Consider the following 16,253-nt stretch of genomic DNA (forward strand, 5'->3'; position numbering starts at 1 on the left):
TATAACTAAAAACAAGAAGAAGAATCACAGTCTTTGAATTCTTCAGAAATACTTCATTGCTTTATCTGGAACACTTTTAGCAATGCAAAGGGCTTGCACACTCAAACTAACTGCTTCCACCCTCTTGCCCAATCACTGTTTACTGCTAGGGATATATCATTATGCAGGAAGGGAACAGAGAGGCTCTCTCATTGGCTCCCCTCCAGCCATGATGGAACTTACCACCTAAGCTTTCAGAACATATATTTTAATAAACATTCCATTCTCCTTTTCAGAAAGAAAGAAAGAAAGAAAGAAAGAAAGAAACCAAGAATTGCACAACCTCCAACTTAGACTAGCTTTTTGTTGACCAAGCTCTAAAGAGATCTGGGAGAGGATGAACTGAATTTTAATTAAACTTTTATCTTGTTATTTTTTCCAAGAGGCATTGTGCTTAGAGCTTAATTACACATTAAAATATCTGCCTTGTAACTAGTCAGATGATTGGCCTATCTAACTCACGGATGTCTGTTTTGAACGCCTGAAACTCCTGGGAACCAGACAACAGGTCTAACCTAGGACTTTGTATGTCTAACAATGCAGGCATCCCCAATCTTCGGCCCTCCAGATGTTTTGGACTACAGTTCCCATCATCCCTGACCACTGGGTCCTCTTAGCTAGGGATCATGGGAGTTGTAGGCCAAAACATCTGGAGGGCCGCAGGTTGGGGATGCCTGAACAATGCCATCTTATGCATTCAGAACCAAGTTCCACTGAGTTGAGTGAGCTTTATTCCCAAGTAAATGCATACAGGATTGCCGTGTAAGACACGTGCTTTGACAGTGAACGAAGACCTCCCAGTTATTTTGTCCCGAGCTTATAATATTTAAAGTAAAAAATAAAAATAAATCACCTATGTTTTTAGGGGGGGAGCTTCCGAAGAAGTCTTTACTGTATTTGAAGCTTCTATATTTGAAAAGCCAATGGCATAAACGAAACATTTCAAACTGTGTTTTAAAACTATAATCTTTATTTCTGAATGCTAGAGGTTGACAATGCAATACCAATGGCTTTTGGTCAACCCTGGAACAAAAACGACCCAGAGCTACCCCAAGGCATGTAGATCTTCAGTATCGCATACATTCATTCTCTGCTCAAATTTTGTGTAAAATCAGTACCAAAATGAAAACCTTCCTGGACTTACTCGCAGTCCAGAAAGGACCCAGGCCAATAACTGCAAAGCACCAGTTTCAAGTGAAGCTTTTCATTAGCTGTGACTCACTGCTGAATAAACTCATAAAGCGGCTTGTTTACTTAGTTCCCTAAATCCACTTACTCTGAGGTCTTAATGTGCCCATAAGAAAGCGTGTGCTGGGCTATGTCCACTAGCAAAGTAGTATCCAAATAGCTTACTTTTGGCTTAGAGCTGGTTGGAAACCAGCCTTAGTCTCGGAGCATTCAAAAAGAAGAGTTATTTTTATACAAAAGGTAATTTGGGGGGGGGGATACTTTTTGCAAGAAGATGTCTCAGCTGATGCATACCCTCCAACATTTCTCCAGTGAAAATAGGAACGTCCTATTTCACAACAACAACAACTTCATTATTTATACCACTCTGGGCAGCTTCCAACATATAATAAAACATTACAAAACTCCCCTATACAGGGCTGCCTTCAGATGTCTTCTAAAGGTTGTATAGTTACTTATCTCCTTGGCTCGGAGGTCGCATAACTCCATACCTTCCAACATTTCTCCAATGAAAATAGGGATGTCCTAAGGAAAAGCGGAACATTCTGGGATCAAATCAGAAACCGGAATGGCTTCTGTAAATCCACTGCTGCCCATGGGAAATAGGGACACTTGGAGGTCTGCTGTTGAATCAATACTGCCAGATCTAGGTTCACACCCATTTAAAACACTGTTTCCCCTTCAGCATACGCAAAGTTTAGTTAGTATTTAAGACAAAATTTTAGTTTTGCTTAAAATATTGCCAGGGGCTGAAAAACGGGTAGGGGAGGAATGAAACCTGCATGAAACACAAGATACCATCAGTCCTTGAAGCAAAAATCTTATGGAAACCTATAGCTGTATTTTTACTCTATACACACAAACCACATTCTCAGTTCGCTTCATGCATTTGACAAAGAACAATGTTGCTTGTAACAGCTCATGCTGCTTTGTATTTTGCCACTCAGGAATAGAAACCAGCCTGCGGAGCCCAGGGAACCTTGTAGATGGGTCACAAAGCACAGGTATTTCGGATTTCTCTCCTACACACTTACGCAGAACGGGAATTTAAACCAACAAGCAGGTCTTAAACAAAAAGCAACTTTCTGCTGATTGGCAACTCCGGTAAGACATACATGAGGTGGAATTCGAGTTTTTTACTCAAAGTAGGCCTGCTGAAGGTGGGACGTGGGTGGCGCTGTGGGTTGAACTACTGAGCCTCTTGGGCTTGCCGATCAGAAGGTTGGCGGCTCGAATCCCCGTGACAGAGTGAGCTCCCGTTGTTTGGTCCCAGCTCCTGCCCACCAAGTAGTTCGAAAGCACACTGAAGTGCAAGTAGATAAATAGGTACCGCTCTGGTGGAAAGGTAAATGGCATTTCCGTGGGCTGCTCTGCTCTGCCAGAAGCAGCTTAGTCATGCTGGCCACATGACCCGGAAGCTGTCTGCAGACAAACACCAGCTCCCTCGGCCAGTAAAGCGACTGGACCTAATGGTCAGGGGTACCTTTACCTTTTAGGCCTGCTGAAATGGGCCTAACCTAGTCACTGATTTCAGTGGGCCAACTCCCAAGTCAAATGGACACCCTTGGATACCACCAAGAACTATTCCAAGCAAAGGGCAGATAAAATATTTTGTGTTCATTCCAAACTAGATGCCACATTGAATACAAAGTCTGCACTGGAGGCATCCCCTTGGCCTTAACCAAACACCTGAAGATATGGGGCTGGGAGGGAGTAGTAGGGTGGGAGTTCCACATATAAGGAGCTGCCACTCAAAATGCCATTCCTCAGGCTTCCAACACCACACAGGGACCACCAAGAGGGCCTCATCTGCAAACCCAAAGTATGGGCAGATCAATAAAGGAAAAGGTGCTGTTGCAGATATTTGGGTCCCAGGCCATTTAGAGCATTAAACATTGAAATAGTTTGGCAGCTAATGAATCTATTTCAGTAGAGGAGTGCTACGCTCGCAGCCCGTTGCCCCGTTGTACCACAGCATTTTGCAATTTCCAGTCTAAGGGCTGTCCAGAAATGGTCCTAGTGTGGCCTCCTGTAACAATGATGGTTCCAACGACAAGGCAAATGAGGGAAAATGCAGCTTCCAAGCTCCATCCCTAACCCTCCTAGGCTGCTGTGCAAATCTGCTCACTTTAGTGATGAAGCAAGGGATTTTCCATGCCTCATTAAAGGAGGGAGAGGTAAAGAAACGCAGGGCAAACCACCCAAAACATTGCAACATTGGTTGGGACCAGCAAATTATAGACCGCAGTTGGTTAAGGCACTTGGTTCCTTTATAACATGGACTAGTTAAAAACCTTTTTGGGACAGTGCTGTATAAATATTTTCTAGTAATGAGACCATGGCCTTTTCTGTGCTGGCAGAAAATAGAATAGATAAAATAGAATAGAAAGAAATATGCTTTTAAGGAGTATTTTTAATCACAGGTGACAAAGCCTGTGTGCTGCCCACATTTCACAGTGTGGTGTAGTGGTTAGAGTAGGACCTAAGAGACCAGGTTTAAACCCTCGGCTTGGCCATGAAGCTCTCTGAATGACCTTGGGCTGGTCACTGCCTCTGAGCCTAACCCTACCCTCACAGGGTTGTTGGGGACATTAAATGAGATGAGGGAAGAACCATGTCCACCACTTAGAACTCCTTGGAGAAAAAATGTGGGATATAAATCTATTCTAACAACAACAACAACAACAACAACAAATGATATTTCCCCGTCCCTAGCATGCCTGAGCCACAAGCTGGCAAAATACCTAGTACAGTGGTACCTTGGGTTACAGACGCTTCAGGTTACAGACTCCACTAACCCAGAATTAGTACCTCGGGTTAAGAACTTTACCTCAGGATGAGAACAGAAACCACGTGGCGGTGGCAGGGCAGCAGAGGGAGGCCCCATTAGCTAAAGTGGTACCTCAGGTTAAGAACAGTTTCAGGTTAAGAACGGACCTCCGGAACGAATTAAGTTCTTAACCCGAGATACCACTGTACGGGAAAACACTGTATTATACAAATGCCCTTTCTCAGCCTCCTGTCATCAGGTTCTGTGGATCCAGATCAGAGAGATTTGCCCTTGCAATAGGATTTGCAAGCGGGAGATCGCCAGGGATACTTTTTCTAAGGGCCTCCGAGTCAGCAGGAGAGGATCAGGGTGCTCTGCCTCTCGACCCATGCCATCACTACTGCCGACCCATTCTCCTCCCTAGGCTGCTATGTTGCAAAACTAGAGGCTGCCTTGTACCAGCAAGCAAGGAAGGCGCGGCAGCCGTGCTGAGGAATACGGGCAGAACCCTTAATTTGAAATCTGACAGCTTTGCCCATACAGTCACCAGGGCTTCCCAAAATTTGTGCAAGACCGGTGCAATGCTGTACAGTACTCTTTGTTCCCTCACAAAATGCATATTTAGTAATATGGAAGGGGAACCACTGTCCTCTCCCCTGCCCTGCCTCAACACCTTGTTCTGTGTTAGCATTCCCCAGCCTGGTGCCCACCGGATGCTGTTGGGCTTGTAACTTGCATCAGCCTCAGTTGGCATGGTCCATCATCAGTGGCAATGGAGCCGTAAGCCCAGCAACATCTAGAGGGCAAGCCTTCATTTTATTTTGCAAAGCAATTGCAAAAAAACGTTCTTGGTTGGCCTATGACAGGCATCCCCAACCTGCGGCCCTCCAGAGGTTTTGGCCTACAACTCCCATGATCAATGGTCAGGGATGATGGGAATTGTAGTCCAAAACATCCGAAGGTAGGGGATGCCTGGCCTATGACAACCAACGTGACCCCTCTCCACAAAGGCTTTGTACACACCATACGTTAAAATCACGTATTTCTAAAACACATTCATCTTGCTTCACATAAAATCGAGTCTCTCCTTCACTAGATTACCTCCTGGGTGACCAACGTTAGCTAATCACAATTGAGCTACTAGAGAACTTTCTAGAATTCAGCTGCCAACCAATCAAATTTAAATACATCGTAATGCGTATAAGCCTGTTGCTCAGGGGAAGAGGCTTCCTCTGATACTTTCTCTGAGCGACAGCAATTCCCCCTTGCTCTGATGTGTATCTGCTTCATTGGCACAGTCCCTCGTCTCCCCTCAGGCTGGCACTGAAGGCTCAGCCCTGACAGAACTAGTTACGCTGAATTCCTAGAGATGAAACTGGGCCTACTAGACTGTGCATTTGATGTTCGGAGAAAAGTTTCCCCATATGGAGTATGCGGGAAATCGCTTTGTGTCCTGTCAGGTCATTTGCACCAATCACACACTTTTGCCCTATCAACAGGCCAATCAGACTCCAATGCATACACCACATGACAAGTGCATACTTCTCACATGACAGACACATGACAAATTGTACATGCAGTGGGAGCAGTATCAGGGCAAGATAAAAATCATATTGGGTGGTGTTCCCTCTGCTGTAAATGGTTAGGAGTGGTGAGGAAGGAGACACAGGGAAGAATTCAACCTAAAATGAAAAAGCACACAGGCAAATACCACCCCCATTCAGATTATAAGTGGAACAGCCAATAACATTAAAATCTGTCAAAAATCAAAGCTTTTGTAAGCATCTTCTCTCGTTGCAACCACCCGCCCCAATAAAATGCGCAAATGCGCCATTTTTTTAAAAAAAAGAACATAGAATTATCTTCAGAGCTATCAACAAAGCACAGGATTTGGCAGTAACTCAATCTCTCCCCTGAGCTGCAGGTTCTTTGAGGAAAAACGAGACCGTATTTTCTCAAAAGACAGTGAAATGTGTATATTTCTGACAGCTGCCCTGTGTCAAGTTTTAAAGTCTGAAGGGTCTATTGGCACAGTGAACTATGCACACACAATGCTAAAAGGCATTTAGCAAGAGCTGGAAATAAGTCTTCCATTGTGTGTGTAATTACTTCATAACCACTGCCTTGTTTTCTGCTTGAATAATTTGCAAAAAGAGAGAGAGAGAGAAGAGATAGGAAAACATGACAGCCGTAAGGGCTCTGTGCCTTGCTGGGATAATGTGGTGATATAGTCCAGACTTAGTCTCCCATGGCAAAGAGTGTTAAGTCTTCATTTTTCTGGGTTGTTTATATATCACTTTTGACCCACAGCACCCACTCCTGAACACTCCAAAATGGAGAACGGCACATTGTTTTTTAAACAGGTAAAATAAAAGTACAATAAATACAGCAAATTAATCATCAAAACAATTTAAGATAGCAAAAGCAAAATACACAACAGTGGCTTTCCTACAAAATCAAAATGTGATGGCGATTCAGTAATCTTGGACTCTCTTGCTCAACCCAGTCGTTGCTTTCATTTCAACTTTCATCTCTCCGTAGTCACTATCTCCCTCCCACTATATTAGGACCAACACACTGGCCGCCAACCCACCTGCTGGTTCCCCAGTTTCCTTGCCCTGCTACAGAACAGAACCCTGACCACCCAATCTATTTCAGTTTAAGGTAGCAGTGAAGGAATGGGTTGGGAGATGGAGCACAGCCATCCTGCTAAAACAATTCTTGTTTAGACAAGCCTACCCAGATGCTTTGAAAGTTGAGCTAATTTTAATCCATTTTAGTATTTCATTTCATTTCATTCATTTATATTTATTAAATTTGCATACCGCCTTTCTTCTGTAGAACTCAGGGCGGTTTTCACAACATAATAATAAAAAATGGATAATGAAAACAATAACCCAAAAAACCACAAATCAATACCACCACCACCCCCAGGGTTGTCATACGTCCAGAATTTCCCATACTCGGAATACCGCAGTCGAAAGCAGTGTCTGGGTGGAAATCGGCTAAATATCCCAGGCATATGGCAACTAATGTTAGCAGTGTCATTTTTTGCCAATTTCCCTCAAAAATAGCTTTTTTTAAAAAAACTTTTCCGTCCGGATTTTCACTTTTTGAAATATGGCAAACCTACCCCCTTCCCCTCCCACAAACACATTAAACAGGGTTATTAAAATATTAATCAGCCCAAGGCCTGGTTGAAGAGGAATGTTTCCACCTGGTGCCTAAAGATGTCTAATGAAGGCACCAGGCAGGTCTCCTAGGGAAGAGCATTATTTTAACCTTTGTATGGTTGTGATTTTTTTTTTTTTTACTGTTTTACCTTTTGTAAACTTCTTTGAGGTTTTTTATTTTACATTCAGGAGGTATATAAATTATATGAATTAAATAAAATATAAATTATATGAAATAAATAAAATATAATACAAAGTAACTAGCTCTAGGTAGCTGATCTATGGCCATTCATGTACAAACCTTCATTTTACATTTTACAATCCAAGCTGAAGAACTTCATAGAGAAATAGAGGTGTTCAAACACGAGTGTAAACAAGCATTGGAGTGTAACCAACTTCACAAACAATCACTGACTATAAACTAATGCAGCATAACTTTATGATTGTCAAGATGTTTTCTAAGCTATCCATTACATTTTGGGACTACAGAATATTGCAGGTAGCTTTCTCTTAGTAATATGAATCTCTGTGATAGGAATAACTGCTAGAAAACTTTTAGCCACCACCAAATGGTCTTAAAATGTTAAAGAGCTAGTGGTTGGGAGAAAGGGATCCTCTCAATTTCTTACCCTCCCAATTTATTTAATGCTGAACTGCCATTCAAAAAAATGCTTTACAGCAGGGGTAGGCAACCTAAGGCCTGAGGGCCGGATGTGGCCCAATTGCCTTCTCAATCCAACCGGCAGATGGTCCAGGAATCAGTGTGTTTTTACATGAGTAAAATGTGTCCTTTTATTTAAAATACATCTCTGAGTTATTTGTGCATCTCATGGTTATTTGTGGGGCATAGGAATTCATTCATTTCCCCCCAAAAAATATAGTCCGGCCCACCACATGGTCTGAGGGACAGTAGACCGGCCCACAGATGAAAAAGGTTGCTGACCCCTGCCATACAGTTTTGGGGCTTGACTGTTCTGCCCCCTATGGTGAAATCTAATTTAGCAGTCCCTTGAAAATCCACTAGAACTTCTGAAGTGAGGGCAGTATGAAAAATTCCAGGATTCAAACTATTATTTAAATCAAAATCATGAGCTATGGCTGCAGTCCAGAAGTGAGCTTCATGTGAACAGAGTAGGACTTCTGAGGAAGCATGCAATGGGATTGCTCACCTGTGGCAAACACCACAATTTTCACTTTTACCCTCATGGCAATGGATAATATGATATCTTTTCTGAGCGCAAGGATGGATGCTGAACCTGCGGCTCCTTCAAAGACTTTTGGACTCCCTGCAGCCATCATGGCCAGTGGTTAGAGATGATGGGAACTATAGTCCAACATGTAGAAGCAGGTAGATAGCCGTGTTGGTCGGACACAGTAGATATATATAGATAATTGTCCAGTAGCAACTTAGAGACCAACTAAGTTTGTTCTTGGTATGAGCTTTCGTGTGCCATGTCTTAGTGTGAGAGGAAATGGCACAAGGACAGAATGTTTAGTATACAGAAAACAAAAGCAAGATGGTTTAACCCCACAGGAGCACAATTTAATCATAGAATTGTAGAGTTGGAAGGCACCCTGAGGATCATCCAGTCCACATCCCTGCAATGCAGGAATATGCAGCTTTCCCATAAGGGAATCGAACCTGCAACCTTGGTGTTCTCAGCGCCGTGATCTAACCAACTGAGCTTTCAGAAGAATGTAAACTGATGCATAACGACTTATTATACAGACTTGTTTAATAAAAATGCCCCACTGCAAATTGCAACTGGAATCCAGCATAAGTTCAGCTGAGAGCAATGCTGCATTCCTCAGAAGAAAGCATCTTCCAGATTGCAGTCTGACATCCCAATCCTATTCCCACTGCTTGAAAGTCACATCCATCTCATACAGGACTTACTTTTCTGAGTAAACATTTGCCAAGATCACAGATATAGCCACATCACTCTACCGTTTTTACTCTCCGAAAAGATTCGTGTTTAGCATGCCATCGGTCTTGCACACAAATCTGGCCAGAATCCAACAGCTTTGAATAAAGTCAATACCACAGAACGTATGAAATCCTGCCTCCGACAAAGCCAATGCAAAACAAGAAGACTCCCGATGATAACCCCACTTCTGTTCTAAAAGTAACATTTGCGGTTCCCGTTGCAAGTCTTAGCCCTGCCATCAAACACCAACGTATTATGAAAAGAGCCTTCTATACAATGGCTGTTCCTTGGTTCCCAGCTTGAATATACAGCGAGACACAGCCTCCGGTACACCTGAGTACAGCCAAATGCCCTCTTATGAAGGGACACGTTTATTTTATTTGCAGACCACACTGGCAACGAGTGGCTACGTTGCCAAACAGGAAGATGACAATATGCCAGTTGTCCTTATATACTCAGCAGTTGACTGATCAACATTTCTGCTCTCAAGTGCCTTCCATTAAGCATTAAGTTAAATGAAGCATCACATTTGACTGAGAACTTCCAATTCAAAAAGACACTTTCCCCAAGGGCACAAGTGATCTATCGCCAAAAAGAAGCACCCTTAATAAGAAAGAGTTGTAGTTATAACCGCCACCAAGACCTGATATGTTTCCATGTAAAACTGCACCAGGTATGGTATTCAAGGAGATTGAAGCAAAATGAACAATCGGTCCTGGGAGGGAACATGGCAAAGGTTATGTCACCCAACATAAGCTTGAAACTAAGCGAAGAACCACTGAGGCAGCTGCAAATTTGCCTTGAGCACAACTAACAGAAAAGCAATGCCACAACTCGCATAAACTTTCTAAGCTGACTAGCGATCACAGATTGAAGGTAGGAACCCTTTCGCAACACACAATCCGGAGCAAATGCATTGCTAAATATCGTCTATCACTTTTCCAACTCCACCCAACTCTCAAACCCCCCCCCACACACACACTTTAAAAGAATACTTCATGTTACCTGGACAAATCTGCTTTCCCTGGGGGATGAGTTTCATAAAAATCCATCTGTCCTTTCTCCAAGAGGACATTAAAAGGAGCCCTTGTGATGCCTGCAGAATAAATCTGCACATCAGGATCTAATTGCAGACCAGAGTCTCTGAATGCTCAGCAAAATCTTATTCAAATTAAGAGCAGCCTTGCTCACGCCATTAAAGAAAAGAAAAAGCTTAGGTGTGTGACTCAGGTAATGATGCCCGAGTTAAGGCATCTCTCTCAGAGCCCAGCCCTCATCTTCAAAAGAGGTGGGGAGAAGCACACACAAAAGCAGCAGCGGCAGAAGCGTACATCGCGAACCTCCTGCCATGACACAAGAGCCTTGGGCAAAATGAGGGTCTGGAACCTCCTCTGTGTTCTTGGCTGGATTTTTGTTGTTGTTGTTGTTGTTGAGAGGTGCGGACGTGCGGCTCCTCCTGACAGACAAGTGAGTCTTCCCCACACAGGAGATGGAGGAGGAGATGAGAGTGACCAGCCGAGGAGTCGAGTTTCAAAGCCTGTTTCAAAGCCTTCTCAGCTGTGGCTTCAAGTGGAAAGAGGACAAAACCAACACAAGCGCCAGGCTGGTTAGGACAAGAGTCACCAAGCTTTTGACTGGCAAAGCAGCCAAACTGTCGTGGGCACCATGCACATGCCACAACTCTTTTTCCCTTGCCAGCAAACCAATAAACCACCCCCATGCCACAATTAGGCTTGGAAAAAGCCATCTATTGGCCAGAAGAACACCTTTGAAGTCCTGGTTTCAGTTGGCAGAGCGGAACAAGATCCTGGGGGCTGCCATGGGATGCTGACGTTGGGCACTACATTGGCAACACACAGACCGGGGGACAGGTGAGGTATTGGGGCCAAGTTGTATGCAGAACATAAGCAGAAGGATGTGAACGAGTCAGGGAATCCAAAACTTTCCACGGCTCCCTCTCTATATACACCTGCCTAGCAAGCTTGTCGAAATGATGGGCGACAGAATGAGATGAGGCATACTAAATAGTTGGAGAACTTTTGTGCCGGATGGAGTCAGCCTTTAACTCCCCACTGCTGTGTTTTCAACGGGCGATCCCTTTCCAGCTGAAATCAAGGGAGTTAAGACCTCACGAAGGAATCCTACTAGGCGCGCTTACTTGGAAGATTCCCTTTAGATTCCCGTGCCGCTTATCCCTGCGCAGGGAGCTCTCAATGCAGATCCCCACACCAAGATCTCAATTCCCCCGCGCCCGAGAAAGGGAAGCTAACTTCGATTTTTGAATCGTAGAATTGGAAGAGAGCCCCAGGGGTCATCCAGTTCTAGTGCAACCCCCTGCCATGCAGGAACCTTTCGCCCAATGTGGGGCGGCTCCAACCCACGACACCGAGATCAAGAGTCTCAGGCTCTACCGACTGAGCTGTAAGAAGCCACCCAGCTGTAGATACGAAGACGCACACGATCAGTATCGACTACGGAGCGGGACCCCGCCCGGCGAGAGCAAGTAGGCTGGAGCCTGGAGGCATTTGGGAGCTGATGGGGAAATCCAACTCGCCAACACACGCAGGGGACACAAGCGATCAGGTTGTTGCTTTTGGAGAAAAGAGCACCTGATCGAAGTGTATTCTCTTGAAAGCAAAACAAAACGCACACCGAGAACCTTTAGCACGGGCCATTTTTGACCAGTCTCGATCCCACCCCCACAAAGTTCTCCTTTGTGTGTGTGTGTGTGTGTGTGTGTGTGTGTGTGTAAACTTATGGCGGAGAGCCATAAAACCCTTGCTGCTTTGATCGCAGTTGAAGAAAGGCGAGTCACTCCGAATTAACTTAATCCTATTATCCAATCGACTGCTTCCCCCTTTAAAAAAAAACCCACAGGAAAAGAAGCAAAGCTGTCATCCCCTCCTCTCTACCCAGCTTACCAGCACCAAAAGAGACCCCCTCAATGCCCAGCCACCCACCTCTTGCACCTCTTCCCTCCTGTCACTTGGGGGGGAGGCTGGCAGTGCCGTCGATCTCCTTCCAACCCCTCCGACAGGGAGCCAAATTTTGGGAACCCCCCATCCCGCCCCTGATCCCCATTATTAGCAATTGCACACGAGTAGCAACAGCAGTAGCAGCTGGAACCGTGGCTGGGGGGGGGGGCGGAATCTCTGCGAGGAGGTCTGGGCAGGGGGCGTGGAGGGTTGGGGGCAGAAGCACCGGTCGGACCTGCCCGGACTCACCCCCTCTCCCTCGCCTTCCCTGTCTGCCCAGCTGGATCACTTACTTGTCGTACTCTTGCGTCATGTCTGGCAGGCAGCGGGTGGCAGAACTGGCCCGGCTGGTTAGGACGGGATCCTGGCGGCGGCGCGGGCGACTTGGGGATGGGAAGCGCGCGCGAGGGAGAGAGAGGGGACACGGAGCGCACAGCCCGCCGCACAAACGGGTTTTGTCGGCTTTTCTCGCTCGCTCAGGTGGCTCCCGGGAGTCGCAGGTGAATTCGCGGACCTGCCCTGCTTCCCATTGGCTGCCGGGGCAGGTTGGCTCGGGGCGGGGCGGAACCCCGCGGAGAAACGCCCCAGCGGAGCGCCTGATTGGAGGAGGCAGGGCAGGGGGCGGAGCCAGCGGTGTCGCAGCGTTCCAAATGGAACGTTGGGTGTCTTCACCTTCGGCAGCCGAGAGAGTATCGCTGTGCTTTTAGTTCCAGAAGTGTCAAGCGGAGAGGTTGGGTGGCCGTCATGGGCGTAGCCAGGATTTTTGTTAGGGGAGGGCAGGCTTTTCTTAGGGGGGGGGGGCAGAACCTCAAAATTGTATTGGTTTTGATTGATTTAGGGGGCAGCTTCCCCCCCTTGGCTGCACCCAATTTCCACTTAAAGGATGGGACAATGAAGTTTTCAATTTAATTTTTTTTTGGGGGGTGGGGTGGAGGTTTAATTAATGGATTATGTTTCTTGTTCTTGCTTTTATCATATATTTCGTGTTTTTATATTGTATTTTTATGTACCACCCTGAGATCTATGGATACAAATTTAATAAAAAATGGTAATAATAATTTTTGTCCCTTGCAGTGCTGGGCAGGTATAGGTATAAAGCTTTTTATTTCATAGTAGGTTTCTCCACCCACTGCCACAACCCAAAACATCGTTTTGTTAAATCCATCCTGAACACTTTTATTTGCTTCATGGTGTACCATTATACATTTTGTTTAAAACCTTGGCCTTTCCACATGGTAAGTTCCTTAAGGGAGCTCACATCTCTCACACAAGTGTACCTAAACCCTACAAAATTTTTATTATTTCAAGTAGTTTTTAACATCTGACATTTTATTATGTTTTTATATGTTCTGGAAGTCGCCCAGAGTGGCTGGGGAAATGCAGCCAGATGGGTGGGGTATAAATATTATTATTATTATTATTATTATTATTATTATTATTATTATTATTACAACAGTGGGTATCAAACTTTTATCTCTAGGTCATGCTTTCAGAAGAAAAAATTGCTTGCACCACACCAAATTTTTAATAGATAAGAAATATATTGGAAAACACAACTAGGATTGTCCTCCGTATTACTTGATGTTCTTGCTCTCATTTGGAAAATATATCCATCCATATTCTGCAAATAAATAAAAAATATTTTGATACTATGCTATACTATACTATACTATACTATACTATACTATACTATACTATACTATACTATACTGAAATGTTTAAATGTTTTATGATTGCCCTTGAATCTTACTGCCACAGTTGCCATCCCCTCTTGCAACACCCTTCGAGAACCACTGCTCTACATCATCAAACCTATTTTATTTTTAAAGGTTTTTTATTTTAAAGGTTGAATATTGCGGGAGTTCAAAAACAAACAAACATGCAATGTGATAAAGTGTTTCTTTTGCTACAATCAAGCAGTATATAAAATTTGTGAAACAAAAGAAAAAGTAAACTTGGTGCTCTAAGCTTTGCAATGAATATGGATGTGGGGGGGAAACCATCACTCGCTATCTGTGTGATCTATCTCACTGGCACCATTGGCAGAATTGGAAGGTGCTTAGTATTGGGTACAGTAAGAGTAGAAAAGTGTGGTGTGATCAACCACTTGGTGTAATGCTCGTGTCAAGTCCTTGAGCAAAGTGGACAAGATAGTTAACCACAATTTCCTACCGTGTGTGCACATGATGAAACAGGTATGTGCAGTGGCGTAGCGTGGGGGGTGCAGGGGGGGCTGGCCGCACCGGGCGCAACATCTGGGGTTAGGGCAAATCCACGGGTTAGGGGGCGCAAATCCACGGGTTAGGGGGTGCAAATTACTTGCCTTGCCCCGGGTGCTGACAACCCACGCTACGCCACTGGGTATGTGTGCATTAATTGTGCATTACTGTGCTTGTTTTTTAAGTTATATCTGTGAGTGAAATAGTCTTGTGCAAAGTAGCTTTTGCTCCAGCTTTCATATTCCCTGATCTTGGAAGCCAGTCATCCAATGAAGAAATGGAAAAGCAGTTGATTCTGGACAGAGTGACTCCTTTGGAACATTGTTTGCTACCTTCTCCTTGGCCTGACCCCAATCCATTAATTCCAGCAGTTTTCTAATCTGTTGGGTATCTGCCTTATGATATAGTACCAACCAATCCTAATCTTTCCAACTCATTATGAGGCGTCACCTCAAAAGCCTGCCTGGAATTGATATATGGCTATTTATGTAACTAAAATATATTTCACTCTCAGGGTTCTTAAGCAATAGGGCAGCTGAAAACAAAATTACTAGGAGTAAGTTAGCAAGGCTTTAAAAACATACACCTTCCCTTGCTTTTAAGTCTTGCTGTACTTGAGGCTAGGATGCCAAGACCACTATGCCACGCATGGCCAGCCCACCTATGAGACAAGGTGAGGCAATTGCCTCAGGTGGCAGGATCCGCAGGGGCAGCATATCCTGATGTGGAGCTTTATTCGCCCTTGCCTTGTTCCTGACATAAATCTTTACTCACTCCTTCCTTGGTGGGGATGGAGGGGGTGAGGACACCATTTTGTGCTTTGCCTCAGGTGCCAAAATGTCTTGAGCTGGTCCTGATGCCAGGGCTAGGTGACCTGTGACCATTCAGATATTGTTGTAATCCCAACTTTCATCTGCCCCTAATCCAGCACAGCCTTTGGTCAGGAATCATGGGAGCTGAGGTCCAACAACATGGAGGGTGAGGCACATTTATAAGTGTGGTGCAGCCTGTTTACTCAAACGTAAGCTCCACTGATCACACTAGCACTTAATCCTGTGCAGCCGTGCACATGGTCAAATACTTTCTTGGAAGCGGATCCCCATGTGATCATTTAATTAATTCATTAAAAGCATTTATAAACCCATTAAAATTTCAAAAATATCTAAGTGGTTATACTTTCTGAAGAAAAAAGCAAAGTATCACTAATTCAAGCTAAAGCAATAAAGCTGCAGTATAAAACCACACAAAAACAACAAGAAGAATAGATACCGCTGAGCCCTACTCTATATGCATTCTCGAATCCACTTCCTCCCTCCCTAGGCAGTAGTCCAGAGATTCCAATGACATAAAACAGCAGGAAAAAAATAAAACAGATTTATTCCCAAGTATGCTTAAGGAAGAAGGGACGCGGGTGGCGCTGTGGGTAAAACCTCAGTGCCTAGGACTTGCCGATCGTATGGTCGGCGGTTCAAATCCCCGTGGCGGGGTGAGCTCCCGTCTTTCGGTCCCAGCTCCTGCCCACCTAGCAGTTCGAAAGCACCCCTAAGTGCAAGTAGATAAATAGGTAACGCTTTATAGCGGGAAGGTAAACGGAGTTTCCGTGAGTTGCGCTGGTGCTGGCTCGCCAGAGCAGCTTCGTCACTCTGGCCACGTGACCCGGAAGTGTCTGCGGACAGCGCTGGCTCCTGGCCTCTTAAGTGAGATGAGCGCACAACCCTAGAGTCGGACACGACTGGCCCGTACAGGCAGGGGTACCTTTACCTTACTATGCTTAAGGAAAGAGTGAACTCTGCTCTTAAAACTCTGCTTTTCCCAAGGCGTAAAAAGTTGAGGATGCAGTGCAGGAATGGGTAATCCATATCCCTCCGGAGGTTGCTGACTACGACTCCCATCATGCCCTGCCCATTGCCCATGCTGGGAATTGGAGTCCAACAACCTCTGGGTGACCACAGGGTCCCCAC

The 16,253-nt window shown here is 44.9% G+C and overlaps 1 protein-coding gene across 3 annotated transcripts in view; it reads right to left on the reverse strand.

Annotated features, from left to right (window-relative positions):
• The window catches only part of GRHL1 (grainyhead like transcription factor 1), a 65,646-nt gene extending 53,117 nt beyond the window's left edge, over positions 1-12,529 (reverse strand). For 2 of the 3 annotated variants that reach the window (XM_079969868.1, XM_079969866.1), the window contains exon 1: positions 10,104-11,238. In XM_079969868.1, coding sequence (XP_079825994.1) covers positions 10,104-10,150 — 47 coding nt within the window. In that variant the 5' untranslated portion in view covers positions 10,151-11,238. Of the gene's footprint in view, positions 1-10,103; positions 11,239-12,366 lie in introns of those variants that run through there. The other variant, XM_079969867.1, reaches the window with a different exon arrangement.
• Positions 12,530-16,253: the final 3,724 nt, after the last annotated feature.

The sequence above is a fragment of the Podarcis cretensis genome (assembly GCF_951804945.1).
Source record: "Podarcis cretensis genome assembly, chromosome: 3".
NCBI lineage: Eukaryota > Metazoa > Chordata > Lepidosauria > Squamata > Lacertidae > Podarcis > Podarcis cretensis.